General features: G+C 43.1%; 1 protein-coding gene across 4 annotated transcripts; it reads right to left on the reverse strand.

The window, feature by feature from the left end:
- Window positions 1-1,110: 1,110 nt before the first annotated feature.
- Window positions 1,111-13,638, reverse strand: hm13 (histocompatibility (minor) 13). 4 transcript variants are annotated; one of them, XR_003984628.1, is made up of 13 exons: window positions 13,219-13,638; window positions 10,633-10,668; window positions 8,617-8,715; window positions 8,447-8,529; window positions 8,266-8,354; window positions 7,894-7,979; window positions 7,620-7,745; window positions 7,391-7,448; window positions 6,353-6,473; window positions 6,115-6,217; window positions 5,900-5,985; window positions 4,389-4,601; window positions 3,236-3,368 (listed from the first exon to the last, which is right to left on the reverse strand). XR_003984628.1 is itself a non-coding variant. In XM_030422950.1 (12 exons), the coding sequence occupies exons 1-12, from the start codon at window positions 13,444-13,446 to the stop codon at window positions 3,296-3,298; spliced, it is 1,188 nt and encodes a 395-aa protein (XP_030278810.1). In that variant the 5' UTR covers window positions 13,447-13,635; the 3' UTR covers window positions 1,111-3,295. The 4 variants fall into 4 exon arrangements, 2 of the variants coding, with proteins under 2 accessions (XP_030278810.1, XP_030278811.1); XM_030422950.1 differs by lacking the exon at window positions 4,389-4,601 and having other exon boundaries at window positions 1,111-3,368; window positions 13,219-13,635; XR_003984630.1 differs by lacking the exon at window positions 10,633-10,668 and having other exon boundaries at window positions 13,219-13,637.
- Between the last annotated feature and the right edge of the window lie 4,289 nt (window positions 13,639-17,927).

Genomic DNA, 17,927 nt, shown 5'->3' on the forward strand with positions numbered 1-17,927 from the left:
CATGGAGGGAATAGATCAATATATGTCAACAAGTTTGTCTTCACAAAACAATATCAGCAAACATCAAAACAACAGATTCAATATTTTTCAGATTGTTAATTTACTTTAACTTAAACTCACCGTTTGATTGACTTTTTATGTTTTGTGTTTTTGTTTGCAGATAGGAATGTAAGTATATATATGTAAATGTTTTAAATATGTATGTTTGATGGGTAAGATGGTCCTGGAGAATATATACTTAAATTATTACAACTTATAATTAATTATAGTGGTAGTACATGTTTATAGAAGACAAAATAAATCACTATATAAGTTATAATACATACGTTTAATGGTTGATAAACTAAATGATATTTTGCAGGACATATTGGTCAGATTACATATATTATATATAATTATCTAAAAATTAATGGAGGCGAGGTGGGAATAGATTACTTCAATTCACATTTCTTCCCTTTCGAACAAGAAATCAGAGCTGCCTGATCAAACCTCACTCAACATGCTGCACAAACAAACAAGTAATCAATAGATATGATGTTAATATCGTAATAACATCAGGCGGACTGTGTCGGGATGTGTTTGTCTGTTTATCGCCCACAGGAGAACATTACTTCAACGGTAATCATCGACTTCATCTCCTCTCGACCGTGTTGTTCCTTTAAACTAAAAAAATCATGATTTGCATCGAGACAATCCTGAGATGAACTCTTGTTAAAATAAAATAGTTGGATGTAATCATGAGATATTCTTCTATAACTTATAACAGCTGATCGGAATCCTGTTCAGGCTGATCTGATCATTTGGGGTAAAGTTTTATATTTAAGATTGAATTCTGGTGTTTGACTCTCACCAATAATATTTTTCTTATTTCATTTGAATTTGATTGAATCTTAAATCAGAATTTGACTGAATAATGTTCCACACATTCATCAAGTTTGTGTTTGAATACATTTGTCACTTTTTTTTTCTAAAATAATTTAGGATCAGCTGCAGTGAATTCTGTGAGTAATCTGTGGACTTCCTTTACTTTATAGAACATTCAGTTAACTGCTGCTAAGAATGAAGATAGAGACACTGATGTGTGCGTCAAAGAAGCAGCCTGACTCAGAGTTATGCTTCTCTATACGGTGATCAAAACACCAAAAAACTGTTTATTGCAAATAAAATAGTTACAGTCGGGGCCGTGAGACGACCTCCTGCACAAATGCAACCAGAGAGAAAGAAAAAAGAAAAACCATTTCAGGTACATTATATTTAAAATGATGAGGCTACTGAACTTCACCGAGCAGAATATGAGCAGGATACGTCTAGTTTTATTTTTTACATCAAAATACAAAACGGTGCATCTCTTAATAAAGCATCAACATCAATAACACCAAGAATAATAATGCGAGGCTGAATACGTCCAGTCAGAGCGGCTTTTACTCAAACGTCCAAAACTTAATAAGATCCGTTTTCCAGTTAATGACATTAAAATGAAGAAATGTTCCGACTTTTAAACTTTAAATCAAATAAAAAATACCTTTCAGAATGCCATCAATACTAATCAAATAATAGAAGGTAGTCAAAATTCTGAGTTCTATGACAACATGAATCTCACTTTTCTTTCTTCTGAACTACATTTAAATTCAAACTCTTATTTTGAAATTCTAGAAATTCAGTTTAAAAGGACCACTCCGCAATTTCAGACATCAGAGTCAGTTTACTTGTCGGAGGTGGTGGAGCTCAGCCTGCTGAAGCAGCTGAATAATGTCTTCCATCAAGTTGCATCATGGGAAATGTATTTCACATTAAAGACTTTGAGTCTGCCACACTAATCTGCAGTTTGGTTCAGTGGGTAAAATCTGATGTTGGGCTTTCTAAAACAAGAGCAGAGAAAAATAAAGTGCTCCTGATCAAATTTTGTCGAATTTTGTCTTGATGAATCTTTTGGTCAATCGTTTGTTTTCTGTCTGACCAAACACAAAATACTGCAGTTTAACAGAGAAAAGCACCGAACCCCGACACTGGAGAAGCTCTAACCAGAAATCTGTCCATGATTCTGTTTAATTAACAACCAATCTAATGTTGATCATTAGAGGTGAACATGAAAACGTTCAAACCCGGATCAGATCAGTCCGAGAACGCTTGTGGAAAAACTCATTCATCCTCAGAGCTGATTGGATGACGAGGCCACAGGGCCCCGCCTCCTCGCAGCCTTTCCACCAATCAGGTCTGAGAATGAGGACTGGAAATATTCAGCAGAGGAGGTTCAGTCTGCCTCCTCCTCCCTTTACTCCTCACAGGCCAGAACTTTAAGAGGCAGAGCAGGTGAACAGGCAGGTGGAACAGAACCGACAGGAAGCAGCTGAGGTCGGGAAACATTTGGTCCCTTTGATTACAACTACAGCTGTTGTCAAGTTTAACCTTTAGCTTTAACTAAAACATTCACACCTGAGCTGCCTTCAGGAATAACACAGATATTATTAACCGTCAGTGAAGTGAGAGTTACCTCCCGGTCAGCGGCGAGGATACAGATACAGAGTTGGTGTCAGCCGTACGACTTGGACAATCAACTGTGTGTAGTTAAAAATGTGTCCATCTTAAAATTCTGGCCTTTACAAGAATAAGTCAAAGTAAAACAAAACTGAACCAACAGAAAACGCTGATGTAAGAAAGCAGAAGGCAGAGTGAGCGTCGGCCGAGCGCCAGATAAACCAGGAAGTGCAGAAACCCAAAGACAAAGAACGGCAGCTGGAGGATTTAAACCAGTGAGAGTTGTGGCTCTTTGTTTGGAAGTTCAAACAGGAAACAACAGAATTGTTCGTGTTAGCGTGACTTTTACACTCCAGGCTTTTTAAAGGCTTAAGAGTGGAACTGAACATCTTCCTGGTCTATCTGAGCCAGCGAGCTGCAAACACACAAGAAGATCAGAAGTGAGGACGCCGCGGCTGGTTTCACGCGTTCAAACTGATTCTACACCTGTTTCCAAACGTATTGCTGGACAAAGATGGTCGCCGCAGACGTTTGTGTTCCTGTGTGAGAGCAGCGAGACACAGAGAGGAATCATGGTAGGCACCGAGTCTGAACTGTTGTAACGAAACAACCTTTAATCAGAAACACCACCACCGCTACCACGGAGACCAGCGGCCGTTCCCATGGTTACTGGAGACAAACACTGGCTACATGAGCCCCGTTTCCCCCGGCGACAAACAGGAAGCTGGAGATGGGGGAGTGGGAGGGGCTTCAGTGAAATGTGGTGGCAGCAGGCTGATGAAAGTGTTTGGGGGAGGGGCAGGGAGGGCAGCGACGGATGCTATTGGTCCTTTTTCTCTGATTCTGATGATTCCTCTTTAGCGGCCTCATCCTCAGGAGGCGTCTCCTCGTACCTGCAGAGGAGGAAAGACAGAAGAGGGAAACAAATGTTTTCATGTTCAGCAGAACATTCATTACGAATAAGCAACTGTTTCTTTGATTAACTGAATATTTGTGTAGATGCAGACTGGCCACAGAGACCAGCTGTCTCAGTGTCAATAACACGGCTGAGTAACATTCACATTTCAGCCTTTACAGGTAACTGAAGCCAAACAAAGATGAAAAAAAATAAAATAGGAGCAGCTTTGCATCGAAAGAGGAAGCTGTTCAAAGACCTGGAAGCAGCTGGAGAAACAGTTTCAACTGAGTACTTTACTCAACCTGGATATCTGGACTGAAATGTAGAAACTGGTGGAATATCAGAACAGAATCGGACCAAACATCTAAAATAAATCTGTCAACAGGACGTTGAAGCGTCTCGTCTGCAGGATAACCAACATTTTAACTCTGCTGTCGTCATCACTGGATTAATATTTCCCCGTGAATATTGTGTTTAAGTTTAAGTGAACACTAGTAAAACATCAACTAAGCCCAGTTACCTCCGACAACAACTTCTCCTTCAAACTAATTAATGAAATATGTTAATAAAGACGTTGATGAAGACGTTGATGCCTCGTCCTTCCTGCAGAGATCATCTCTCAGAGAATGAGCGCAGCGCTGTCTGCAGACGTGGCAGCTTCAGATCAGACACGCTCCACTCTTCTGCTGCTACATATGAGATGTTTGACCAGGTGTTTCCTCGGGTCAGACGACTGGTTGCAGGAGTGACGTCTCTCTCAGTTAGTCTCAGTTCCATCACAGAGTCGAGACAGATGCAGAGAACAACATGACTACAATCTCTAAAAACATTCAGCTGTAGTTCTGCTGGCTGCAGAGATCATTACATAGATTATAAATATTGACATGTTTCGATCATGTGGACGGGACAAAGCTGATGGAGAGATGGTCGTAGCTGTTTCTGACACACAGGCAACAGACAGACGGACGGATGGATGGATGGATGACAGCACTCGTCTTGTTAATGTGCCGATTACCTGCCCAGGTGAGACAGGTGGGGGAGGGTAAAGAGAAAGGGGCGGGGCCTCTACATGTGGGGCGTGGGCTGTAACCGGCGGCGGCGGGGGGAGGAGCCTGTTGCCATAGAGACGGCATCCATGGAGCTAGCCAGGCTGGCGGGCGAGCCGCTGACAGTTGGGAAGGAAGTGAGCCTGGGAGAGGCGGGGAGAACTTCCTCTGACGACTCATAGCTAACCACGGGGGAGACGGAGGGAGGAGAGGGGGAGGAGGAAGAAGAGGTGATGGCGGAGAAAATCAGAAAAAGAAAAGATAAGCCATGAAAATAAAATTGTGACAGAACGGGGAGGAGAGACAGGAGGAAGGAAAGACAGAGAGAAAGAAAGAGAGAAAGACTGTGGTAAGTTTAAGTCTTAAACTCTAAAGTTAAAAAAGTTGTTATGGAAAACTTCTGCTTAAATATCTGAGGAACAACAGGGAGGGAGGGAGGAGAGGAGGAGAGAAGATGAGAGGAGACAGAAGAGAAGATGAAGTTACGGAGCAGAGGAGGAGAAGAGATACAGGAGGAGGAGGAGGGGCTGATGGGAAACGATGAGGCTGGAGAAAGAGGTGAACAGCTGTCAATCACAGACGTCACAGTGACGAGGAGGACGAGGAGGACGAGGAGGACGAGGAGATGAGACAGACGATCAGTAAACACTCAGAGTGTCACGATTCTCCACTCTCACATTTCAATCTGAACATTTTGTTTTCAGCACGACGTCTCTGCCAACGTTAAACGACCACGTCTGTATCAGTGAAGATCAACACATCGTCAGTTTTATGTCTTTTACATCTTTAAACCAGTTTTCTTAAAGATGTATTTAATAACAACAGATAGACTTTAGTTCAACAACTAATCCCAAAAATAAAAACCACAAGTCAGAAATTCAGTTTGTTACAAAGTTTAGTTTCTCTTATCTGTCCAGAGTGAAGCCTCTGCACAAACAAATCAATAAAGGATCTCTGAAAAGGAAAATGAACCAACATGTTTGATGCAGTCAGAGTTTCCTCTGGAACCAGTCAGCTGATCGTCTCCATCACATGGCAGAGTCTCATTTCAACTGATTTCCATTTTAGAATCAAAATCGTGACACTCTCAGTGTTTACTGTATATATTACAGACTGAACACTACAAACTAAATGTAATGATGAGTCCACGTCGACTCACTGAGAGTCACAGCTCAATGTAGGAAGTGATTCTAAATGTCATCTGGTCACTGTTTGAAATGTTTTATCAATAATTTAGGATTTCCTCATGCAGACAGATTTCCCTGACGGCGACACTGAGCCTGATTCTGTCTGTCTCTTTGTGTTTCAGCCAGTTTGAGGCCTCAGCTGTTTATTCTGCCGTCAGATCACAGAGCAGAAGGAACTTTTTTGGAAAGACAAAATAATGCGAGCGGAAGAAACAGCGGTAATAACACAACACAAGTCTTAACTCTGAATCATCACGTGATGACCAGGCCGTGTGGTTGTCATGGTTACTCACCTGAACATCTCTGTGAGCTCTCCTTTGATCAGCGCTACAATGACGGGGAAGCCGACGCAGGCCGGGACCAGGTAGAGCAGAGCGGGCTGCAGAGGGAAGGAATATTAGTTTAGTTCATCACAACAGAAGAGAACATCCTCTCACTGCAAATACACTTTCTGTATAATCCCCGTACAGAGACGTCACAGTGCACGACCTCTGACCTCGCCTCGTACCTGTGCGTGTTTGAAGGTGTGCATGACGAAGATGGTGAGGCCCAGTCCGAAGATGTAGGCCAGGAAACTGGAGTAGAAATACGTCCTGCTGTTCTTCTTTAAGCTGCAGGAAGACAGAAAGTTCCAACACTTTAAACTTTATTCAACAAAGTGAAAAGAAGATCTCGTCATCGTTAAACCTCAGTCAGAAAGAAGACATTATCCAGAGAAGAAGAAGAAGAAGGAGGGCGGGCTTTACCTGACGTCGAAGCGCAGCAGCAGAGCGATGAAGATACCTGGGATGACGATGTCACCAAGACCCAGCATGGCAAAGTTACTGGCTCCAAGTCCTTTTTCCAACAAGTCCTGAGGAAAGACCACTGGACAAGCGAGAGAGACAGAGAGAGACAGAGAGAGAGCGAGAGACAGAGAGAGAGAGAGAGAGAGAGAGAGAGAGAGAGAGCGAGAGAGACAGAGAGAGACAGAGAGACAGAGAGAGACAGAGAGAGACAGAGAGAGAGAGAGAGAGAGAGCGAGAGAGACAGAGAGAGACAGAGAGAGAGAGAGATACAGAGAGAGACAGAGAGAGACAGAGAGAGACAGAGAGAGACAGAGAGAGAGAGAGAGAGAGAGAGAGAGACAGAGAGAGAGAGAGAGAGAGAGAGAGAGACAGAGAGAGAGAGAGAGAGAGAGAGCGAGAGAGAGAGAGAGAGAGAGAGACGAGAGAGAGAGAGAGAGCGAGAATCAGGAGAGAAGAGAAGAGCGAGACAAGAGAGAGAGAGAAGAGAGAGGGCGAGAAGCGACAGAGTAGAGAGAGAGAGAGAGAGACAGAGAGAGAGAGAGAGAGAGAGAGAGAGAGAGAGAGAGAGAGAGAGAGAGACAGAGAGAGAGAGAGAGAGAGAGAGAGAGAGAGAGAGAGAGAGAGAGAGAGAGAGAGAGAGAGAGAGAGAGCGACAGAGAGAGAGAGAGAGCGACAGAGAGAGAGAGAGAGAGAGAGTCAGAGAGCGACAGAGAGAGAGAGACAGAGAGAGACAGAGAGAGAGAGAGAGACAGAGCGAGAGAGAGAGAGAGAGAGAGAGAGAGAGAGACAGAGAGAGAGAGAGAGAGAGAGAGAGAGAGAGAGAGAGAGAGAGAGAGAGAGAGCGAGAGAGAGAGAGAGAGCGAGAAGATTACAGCAGGAATCACAACACATCAGACGTGATGATAAAACCGCTGGTGTAGGTTGAGGACAATGAAGAAACATTGACATTCAGCACTACTGGAGACATCAGAATCCGTCTCAGTCTCACGTACTTACATTTGATTGGTGCTTCAAAGGACTTGGCAACCGTTACCATGACGTTGGTGCCAAACACCTGGAGAGAGAGCGAGAGGGAGAGCAGACAGATGTTGGAGAACATTTTCATCAGACTGCTGATGTCCAGCTTTCAACTAAAGTGGCAAAATAAAAGTACAAATCATTCTAATTCAATAATGAACGTGTGATGTTTGTATTGAAAGTGAATGCCAGTTCGATCTTAACTCACCCAGAAGACGTCGTAGACGAACAGCCCCCCCAGCAGGATGCAGCCGGTGCTGACGTTGTTCAGGTGAAGCAGCTCCACCCCGTTGAGGGCGAACGCCAGGCCAAACAAGTTATTGGCTATCCAGTGCTGTGATGTCACAACACACACACAACAATAATACAGATGATATGATAAGTGGTGATGATAAGCAGATGTTTCACCTCATGTGACTGTATACCCTGTGACATCATGAAACAGCACTGTCACAGGTCTGTTTTAACCTGTCAGACTTTACCTTTTTGAGCAGGTACCAGACTCCCACCACGCTGCTGATGACCAGACACACCAGGTTCTTGGTGTCAAACTCATAGTTGACGATTTCTGCAGAGACGGAGACAGATGTCAGAAATGTCTTTATCCAGTGAGGCAGGCTGAAGTGCTGGTTCAACCACATTACAATTATTTTGAGGTTTCTGCCACATTTTTAAATTATATTTATCATGAACACTGAAGACTGTAAACACGACTGGAGCAACCTGAAGAGTTACACATGTTTAAAGAGAACAAACTAAAGAGTGCTCAACTTCATGTCCAGTCTGAGTTCACATGATGACACACTGGTCCTTTGACCTCTTGGTAAACACTGGTGTGTTGCAGCAGGTCTCACCCTCTTTGGACTCTCCGGAGCCCTGAGTGAAGAGCAGCTGGTACTGTTTGTTTGGGAAAGACTCTGGAAAGATTCTGGACATCAGAGGACTGAGGGACAGGAACAAAAAGAAAGTAAACATCACGACAACGTCAGTGAACCTGTTATATTTCACAACACATCCATCTGTGCGTCGCTTTACCTCATAGTGTGAGACAGAGCCAGCACGCCCAGGCCGAAGAAGTAGACCGACAGCAGCAGGTTGATGTACTCTTGAGAAAATACCTGCGTCAAAACACATTAAAGTCAGCGTGGTGGAAGCTTTCATCACAGTGCCAACCAGTCTTCTGCATGAGGGAAACCCCGAGTTACCTTGAAGAAGAGGTAGAGCCCAAACAGAGTGCAGCTGGCGATGATGGGGAACCTGGCCGCGTCTCGACCGGTGATCGTCTCCGGCATGTCTGATGAATTCTGGGAGAAGACACAAAGAGAAACACAGAATCATGTTGTAGCTTCACTCACAACAAACTCCAGTTCAACCACAAACAACACCAGCTTCCATTCTGCCACCAAAAACCTCTGAAATTAGCTCAAAATAGTAAAACTGAAGAACAAGAGCCTGCAGAATTCCCACCAGCAGCTTCAGGCAGCGATGAACTGATTCCACTACGACTGAAACATCGGTTACAGTTATAAGATATATCGTGTTGGTGTAAATGTTGTCGGTATCGGCCTAAAGGAAAACATTTTCATCTTAAAAAGAAACGATGCTCTGGGTGATTTATAATTACTACACATTCTCACTCTCAGCTTATCAAATACCAATCAGGAAGCAGTGGAGCGACGTCAGCTGTACAACCTCGTCTGAGTCTGACAGCAGATTATACAGACTTCACTGAAGGCTGAGTCGGAGCTTCACGGGTCACAGATACTGAGGTGACAGCTGACTGGATCTCACATCATGTTTTCAGATTCAATCTAAGGTGGCGTTTTGACAAAGTGACAGTTTGAGTTTCCAGTGACGATCAGGTGAGTACTTCACTGTCATTCTGTCCGTCTACACTCAGATCTGAAGTGCTGCAGCTACCAGAGACACAACCAGAGACTGACAGACTTCAGCAGGTTTATAGAAGAGTCCCTGAGAGCGAAGCCCGAGAGTCACATCCATCTATATTCTCCTCCATCCACTCCCCAGAGAGAGAAAATGGGACAGGAGAGGAAAGAGGAGGAGGAGAAGGACAGAAGATGGAGGAAGAGAAGAGGAGAGGATCCTTGATCCTGCACTAAAACACGAACACTGTTCAAAGAATCATTCAGTCACTAATTCAGTGACTATAAACGCCTCGTGCAGAAGAAGCCTGCAGACATGAACAGACGGAGGACGTCGTCCATGCTGTCAGAGTTCATGTCATTAGATACACACACACGTCTGAGGACTCACAATGTGTGTTTACTACAGCCAGAGGAGGAGCTTCATCACAGAGCGCTGTGATTGGTCAGAGGCATGTTCAAACAAAGTGAGGAGAACACACTCTGACAGTGTTCATTCCTCTGTACTGCAGGCACAGAACATGTCAGACAGGGAACAGCTGGCAGTTCCTCAATAAAAGCCTTTAAAGTGTGTAATAGTATTGATTATAGAGCTGCTGATCGGTAAATCAACGTAGCCAACCTTTGCTAACAGCTGTTTGCTGGCACTGTAGGATGTGAGGACATCAGCTTGTTTGTAGACTCTTTAGATAAACGTTTTTATATCTTCATCCAAATAAAAACAGATAATTCTAACAACAAATATAAGTTCTCGCTGCGCGTCTAAAATTGACGGGACACGTGAATCTTTTCTGTGCTGTTTTGGCGGTTAGCGCTGCATCTAACAGTTACTGTCAGTGTCAGTTTATCTATCGGTCATTTTCTCGGTTAAGCAGTCGGTTGCTTAAACTCTGTTTTTGTCTGCAACAACTGCTAAGGGGGTAACTGGCACACTGCCTGTCTGCCTGCCTGCCTGTCTGCCTGCCTGTCTGCCTGTCTGTCTGTCTGTCTGTCACAGGTAGCGTACAGCGATTTGTTGGAGCTTGTTCTCTGAAACCAAACGTAATGAGAGCACTGAGAACGAACCAGAACAGTAAAGATGTGTGTGGACAGATAAACAATGAGCTCTGTGAAGCAGAGAGCAGCTGATGAATCTGTCATTTTTTCACACAGTGATTCCGCTAAAAGTCAACAGTGAAGTCAGGTTGTTTCACAGTGAAGATCTACATGTAAGTCAGCGTCTCCCTCAGCGTCAGCAGAAAACCAGCCCCAGTGTTAATGTGTGTGCTGTGGTGTTAGTGCAGTCAACAGTGCAGAGTATTGTGTGTATTTGGTGCTCCCAGCAGCTCTCATACTCACTCTGAACCCAGAATCGTAATCATTTTCTCCAAGCTCCTACAGACAGACAGACAGACAGACAGAATGGATGGACAGACAGATGTGCACAGAGAGACAGGGAGAGAGAGGGATCAGATCGGCGACAAAGAGGAGGGCTGGAGGCAGGGTCCATCATCATACCAACCCAACGAGTGTCAGAGGCAGGAAACAAGTCACCATTCAACTCTGAGAGGGAAACGGAGTCATGAGCAAAGATTCATAATAAAGATGGCTGACAGAGAGACAGAGAGGAAGAATGAAGAGAGAAGAGTGAGAGGAGGAATGAAGAGAGGAAGAGAGAGAGGAAGAAGGAAGAGAGAAGAGTGAGAGGAAGGATGAAGAGAGGAAGACAGAGAGGAAGGATGAAGAGAGGAAGAGAGAGAGGAAGGATGAAGAGAGGAAGAGAGAGGAAGGATGAAGAGAGGAAGAGAGAGAGGAAGGATGAAGAGAGGAAGAGAGAGAGGAAGGATGGAGAGAGGAAGAGTGAGAGGAAGGATGAAGAGAGAAGAGAGAGAGGAAGGATGAAGAGAGGAAGAGAGAGAGGAAGGATGAAGAGAGGAAGAGAGAGAGGAAGAAGGAAGAATGAAGACAGGTAGAGAGAGAGGAAGGATGAAGAGAGGAAGAAGGAAGAATGAAGAGAGGTAGAGAGAGAGGAAGAGAGAGAGGAAGAGAGAGAGGAAGCATGACATGCAACAAAGTTCAGGAGCCGGATTCAAACCCAGACTGATCTGATCTGTCAAACTGTCTCTTCTGGCCACCAACAGTGTTAAAATTAAAAATGTAATAATAAAAGTTAAAGTGTATTAACAGGAACAAGACATTATTGAGAGCAAGCACCTCTAAATGGTCCCCGAGTGCAGTACTTAAGTAAATGTACTTATTACAGTTGTATCATCATGGAAAAGTTCAATTTGTTTTAATTTTGATGATTACAGCTCATGAAAATAAAAAAATCCTGCAATTCAAATTATAAGATTACATAAAAGGATTTATAATACAGAAATGTCGACGTTCTGAAAAGTTTGTTCATGTCTGCACTCAGTGTCTACATCCATCACTCCTGCTGTCCTTTATTCCACAGACGTTTTTACTTAACATGCACATTTCATGTTAACTCGCCTCTCCTCTGTCAGTACTTGCACTGACTTTGGATTAAAGCGCCTGTGTCACGGTGGATTGTCTCACCTGTCGTCCACATGTTGTTTTGCAGTAACAAAGTGTTTATTAAGCGACAACTTTCTTTTGAGTTCCACCACGATGAAAACAGTTTCCCTCTGCTGTCATGCAGAACAGGGAATGGTTTTGCGAGGCCTTTAGCGGCGAGTTTAGCCGAACATGTCAGCATCTTCAAATCAAGAAACAAGAAGTAAGTTCTCTCATGACGTGAGCAAAGGGAACGGCTACGACTGGTGAAGACAGCAGGACGACAGCAACAGACCCTTTACAGGCAGAAATGCACAGGTGTAGTTTCTTACATTAATGATGGCTTCATTGCATTTAGTTGAGTTTGGTCCAGGGGTTTTCAGAGGGTCAACATTTCTGTATTATAAACCCATTTATTTGGATTGGTCGAATATAATATTCTAATATTGTGAGATATAAGATTTTTGATTTTCATGAGCTGTAATTATCAGAATCAAAACAAAGAAAGGCCTGAAATATTTCTCTGTATGTGTATCGACTCTATAATATGAAAGCTCCACTTTTCTTTTTATTAATTTACAGAAAGATGCTGTAATGTTCTGAGATGCACCTGTACCTGTTCTCTACAGGTGGATGTAAACTGATGTTCACTGCACTTCCTCCCAGTCATCATGTATCTGAGCTGCACAGGATGAGGGAGTTATCACCGCTGACAGCACGACTGCGCATGTCCGCAAGAACCCCAAAATGAGCGCAAATACATCCCTCTGTACACGTCACACATACATACACACGTCAGTTTAACCCTCTCTGGCAGGTAAACTAAGGGTTAACTTATTTATACAGGCGTGTTTGTAATCCTGGTTATGTGACGTGACTCTCCTGGGGACACCTGTCCTCCTCACTCATCCAGGTACAAGTGTGACAGCAGGTAAACACCGGAAGTGTGAATAAAGAGCCGGGTATAGCAGCATCCCTACCGGACAAACCAGCAATGAATAATACTTTAATTTTAGACGTTTTGAAAAACACTCAAACCATAAACCACAAGGCCTGAGACCCGGCAGAGGACGTGTTTTAGGGCTGTGTGCTGTGTGAAGTGAACGCTGACGTTATCAGATGTTGTTGAGAATAACCGTTAATAAGCAAACAGCTGTAACGTTCCTGCTAACGGTAACTTGAGTTTTAACGGGGAAACACTTATTTTTTTATGATTGTATCAGTAACTTCAACACATACACGGCTCCGTTTACCTGTCGTATGAACTGTTCTCCGTGTTCACTTCGAGAAATATGATTTAAAAACGGTTGAGACTTAAATCACCTGGAAAGCCGCTAGCTAGCCGTTAGCTGAACTAGCTAGCCGGTGGGAGCTAACAGAACGCATCCCCGCGGTGCGTTCAGGGGGGCTGCCGCCGAAAGGTACCTTAGATTTGGAGCAGGTGACGGACCGCAGGGCTCCGAAGAAGATGGGCAGGAGCGCCATGAACACCAGGCTGCCGTATGCCAGCGCCGTGCCCTCCGGAGTGGCCACGAATTTAGCCGTAGCGTTTAGCGCCTCGGTCCCGTTGGAGTCCGTGGCGTTCAGGGCGTCCAGGATCACAGCGGCGGCGGCCTCAGGGGCCGAGGCCGGGGCTTGTTCTACCTCGGACATGGTTGTTCAGAGACGAGCTTCAGGGGACCGCGGGCAGTGCTGGAGCGGTGACAGAGGCTGACAGACGGGCAGAGACGGAGGCTGGATCCGTGTGTTTGTCATTCATCCACCGCGGGGCTGCTCGAGTCGCATTAAGGCCACGTTTCCTAAAGCAGCGAGCACAGAGGGGGCGGCAGCGACGAGGTCTCACTCTGTGGTGTTTCTGGGGACCGTAATCATCAATCATGTCTGCGTCCATACAACATGTGTGAGATTAAAGGCGGAGTATGAGCGTCAGCCGGGAGGAAGACATGAGAGGAGGACGTTTATTTTAAGTCTAAATGTGGAGATTTTCCACGTACATGCTTTTAAAACACATTAAACACTTTACAGCTGGAAGTAAAGGTTTCACTTCAACGAGATCTGTAATGGTGCTTCTGTCTTTCTTTATTTTTACACGAATGCAGCTTTTTGTTGTTGTTGTTTGTTTTGTGTGCTTCCTCCAGTAAAACCAGCAGCGTGATCAACACACTTAAACAACAGCTGAGACTAAAACACCTGTTAGTGACAGACAGACCTGGTGAGTGTGTTGAGCTCAAGTGTGAGACATCTTCATAAGAATAGACGATCTCTGCTGTGAGGAACTGGGGCGTCTTCTTCGTTGGTGGAACAGGTTGTTCTGAGAGGCTGCAACAGCGCCTGTACGGAGGACTGAAGCTGCCAAAACCCAAGATGAACAAAGAAATATACACATGGATCAATAAATACGATCAGTTTCGATCAGAATGTATGACGGGCGAAGTTTGAAAATAAATTTATTTGAAGCTTTCTTTAAAGAAAGTCTGTCATATTTTATAGGAATGTTTAATGAAAAATCAGCATTTCTTTTAATAGCTTCCAGGTCATTTGTCCCATTGACTCAAAATCAATGCCGAAATGTTTCCCACTTCTGGTTGAATGAGACACACCTGCTTTAATTGGATTTTGGGTCCTCGACATATTTTATAATTATGTTTTAATGAAGAATCGTAGTTTTTCGCATTAGGTTCCATACATAGTCAGCATTTCTTTTAAATAGCTTCCAGGTCATGTGACCCATTGACACAAAATGAATGCCGAAATGTCTTTTGATACTGGTTGAATGAGACACACCTGTTTGGGGGGGATTGTGGGTCCTTGTCGTATTTTGTATTAATAATTTAATGAAAAATCATAGTTTTTCAAATGGTTCCTTGTATAGGCAGCAGTTTTTTGTCACCAAGTCCCAGGTCATGTGTCCTCATCATATTTTATATGAATATTTCAATAAAAAATCTGCATTTTCCCATTAGGTTCTTTGTGTAATAAGCAGCTTTTTTAGCTTTCAGGTCATGTGACCCACTGAGACAGAATCAATGCTGAAATGTCTTCTTACACTAGTTGAATGAGACATACCTCTTTTTATTGGATTTTAGTTTCAGTCATAATCAATTAAATCGTTGCCAATGTATCAGTTGGTCTAAACACACCGACTCAAACTGTTGGTCTGATTGTGTCCAGAGGCACATGGTGACGACCCGCATGTATTCTCCTGCAAGCTGCTGTTTAAATATGGAGATGAAGTGAACGCAGGAGCCAGTCCAAGACACATTCTGCCCCATACACACCAACGTAACAATCTGGAAATGGCTCATAAATGATTATTTTGTGACTTGATATTAGAAAGTCAAAATCTTTGTGGTATGTTTCAAAGTTTCTGTGAGCGTGTGAAGGAGACGGACGAGTCTCGTAATGAGCCGAAGTGATTTCTATTTGACTTTCATTATAAATAAACTTCAAAGAAAGTTGAATATCTTGAAAAGTTTTAATGAGGCCTGAAAGTTGATTGATTGCTTAAAAGGCAGCATGAAAATGTGGGATTTTTCAACATTACGTCTCTTTGCTTGAGTCGGCAGAAAAAACTTGGAATATCTTGGAAATCATGAAAGAACAATCATAAGCAATGACATCATCTGAAGCATTTTAATACAACATATAAAACTTTACTGAATGTTGGAAACACATAAAAACACACATTAAATGTTTTTCCTGACATATTTCAAATATTTACATAATAAGTTTCTGTACAAAGTCAAACACACCTGAGCTGACGACAGAGAGGAAGATGATGAAAACATGGAGGAAGTGTTTACTGACTTTATAATGGCTTTAAACTCAAATCTACAGTATGTACATTCAGTTAGAAAGTGTTAAAAACTCTAAAGTAAACATCACGCACTTATACCCTCGTGGTGCTGAACGGCTTCATCAGGCAGATTCTTTAATCAAAGCAGCAGAATAACTACTCTGCTGCTAAACAATAAATAAACACTAATTAATCATCCTCCTCCCTTTAATGACTTCTGTTAACATAAACAATGAAAGTCATTGGCATCGTCTGAATGGCACCACAAGGTCGTCGCACTGTTTCTGATCCGGGTACAAAAAACTCTCCACCAGCAAAAATATTGTGATAATAATGTTGATGACATCACAAAGTGTCACATGTTCTCGTAGCGCTGGCTGATTTTTGGACGAGAGAAACACAAAACAAAACTCCTGATGGAAACTTGGAAACTGTGTAAAAGCTTTTGTGGCTCCACAGGAAGCTGCATGCAACCTGCCTCCAGTGATGTCAGTTGCATTGTGGGTAACGTAGGCTACAGGTTTTTATAGGGAAGAAGAATGTGGAATAATAAAGGTGATTTCAGCTTCATCTGTTTTTAAACTGTTCATAACAAGTATGATGAGTTACAGGAGAGCAATGATAGACGAGTGGACTGCTTTTCAAAACCTGGTGCCTGCATTACCCACAATGCAACATCCGCTCAGTGTCATCACTGGAGGCAAGTTATAAAACGCTTCATAACCCTTTTTCCACAGAGGCAGCAGCACTCCCCAAACATACTTTAATGTAGAAACCTGTGGATTTACCCTTTAATGACTGACGTGCAGAATCGTGATGAATGAAGACACATTTTTAGGTTCCCATGATTTTTCATTCAGCGTTTCCCTGAGAAATAAGGAGCCAGCAGGGCTTTTTAACAGCCGCTGCTGATCAATTCAGACTTCACACTAACCTCAACTCTAAAGTCAGATTGTGAATCAAACCAACTTTATTTATTCACTTGTTGTTTCCTCAAACGTCTGAATGTGACTGTGAACATCCAGCACTTCTTAAAACTCTTAAAAACTCAGATTCTTGCTGATTAACCGTGAAGCTGATGGATAATTAGACGATCAGTGAATCTCCTGCAGATCCTCCAATATAATTAAGCATTGACCTTTCTGTTTCTTTCGTCTGTCAGCTTTACTTTGGTCAGATACAGCAGTGGACTGAAGTAAAAGAAGAAATACTACCTTGTACATTTACTTTGTAAAGTTTTACTCACTCAAGCAAAGCTAAGTGCTAAAATAGCATTTGCATTAAAGGGATAGTTCTTGTTTTTTGAAGTGGGGTCATATAAAGAACATATCTATAGTCGATCTGTTTCCTACTGTAATCAGCGATCAGCGCAGCCTCAGTTTGGAGCAGCAGAGAGCCGCTCCAGCCCAGACGCTCAGCTTTGTACTGCAGTGAACGGGTCCAGAGAAAAAGGGAATTTAACCACTTAAAACAAGCCTCACCTAAATTTTTTTTACATCAGGTCAAGTGTATGTTGTATAGGTAAAATTCACACCGCTTCACATCGCCGTCAGACCGCGCTTTCTTTTGGCACTACATTTTCTCAACCGTAGAACCTCCGTATCCCTACGCACTAGCGTAACTGGGCAACAGCTGATCTGTGAGCGGCGGAATACAGCGCGAGGCCCAGCTGCTGGACGAGAGGTTTACTTTCGATAAAAACAAAACTTAACTCTCCGTATCCTTCCGCGTTAGCGCTCATGCGTAGGGATACGGAGGTTCTGCGGTTGAGAAAATGTAGTGCCAAAAGAAAGCGCGGTCTGACGGCGATGTAAAGCGGTGTGAATTTTACCTATACAACGTACACTTGACCTGATGTAAAATTTTTAGGTGAGCCTTGTTTTAGGTGGTTTATTTCACTTTTTCTCTGGACCCGTTCACTGCAGTACAAAGCTGAGCGTCTGGGCTGGAGCAGCTCTCTGCTGCTCCAAACTGAGGCTGCGCTGATCGCTGATTACGGGAGGAAACAGATCAACTATAGATATGTACTTTATATGACCCCACTTCAAAAAACACCAACTATCCCTTTAAAAAACAATTAAAAAACTACTTGTTATGGCCCCAACATTAATATAATCATCACTGGTGCTGCAGCTGGTAAAGGTAGGATCATTTTAACTACTTTATAATCTGCCTGGTAACTTGATCTCATCATTTATAAATCATTTATAATCTGTTTTATTAATCTTAATCTGGAGAGAAACAAGAATCTAAAGCTGTCAAATAATGTGGAGTGAAGTAAGAAGTCATTGGAAATACGCAAGTAAAGTACAAGAATCTCAAAAACTGTGCAAAATAG

This window comes from Sparus aurata, chromosome 7 (genome assembly GCF_900880675.1).
Source record: "Sparus aurata chromosome 7, fSpaAur1.1, whole genome shotgun sequence".
Taxonomy (NCBI): domain Eukaryota; kingdom Metazoa; phylum Chordata; class Actinopteri; order Spariformes; family Sparidae; genus Sparus; species Sparus aurata.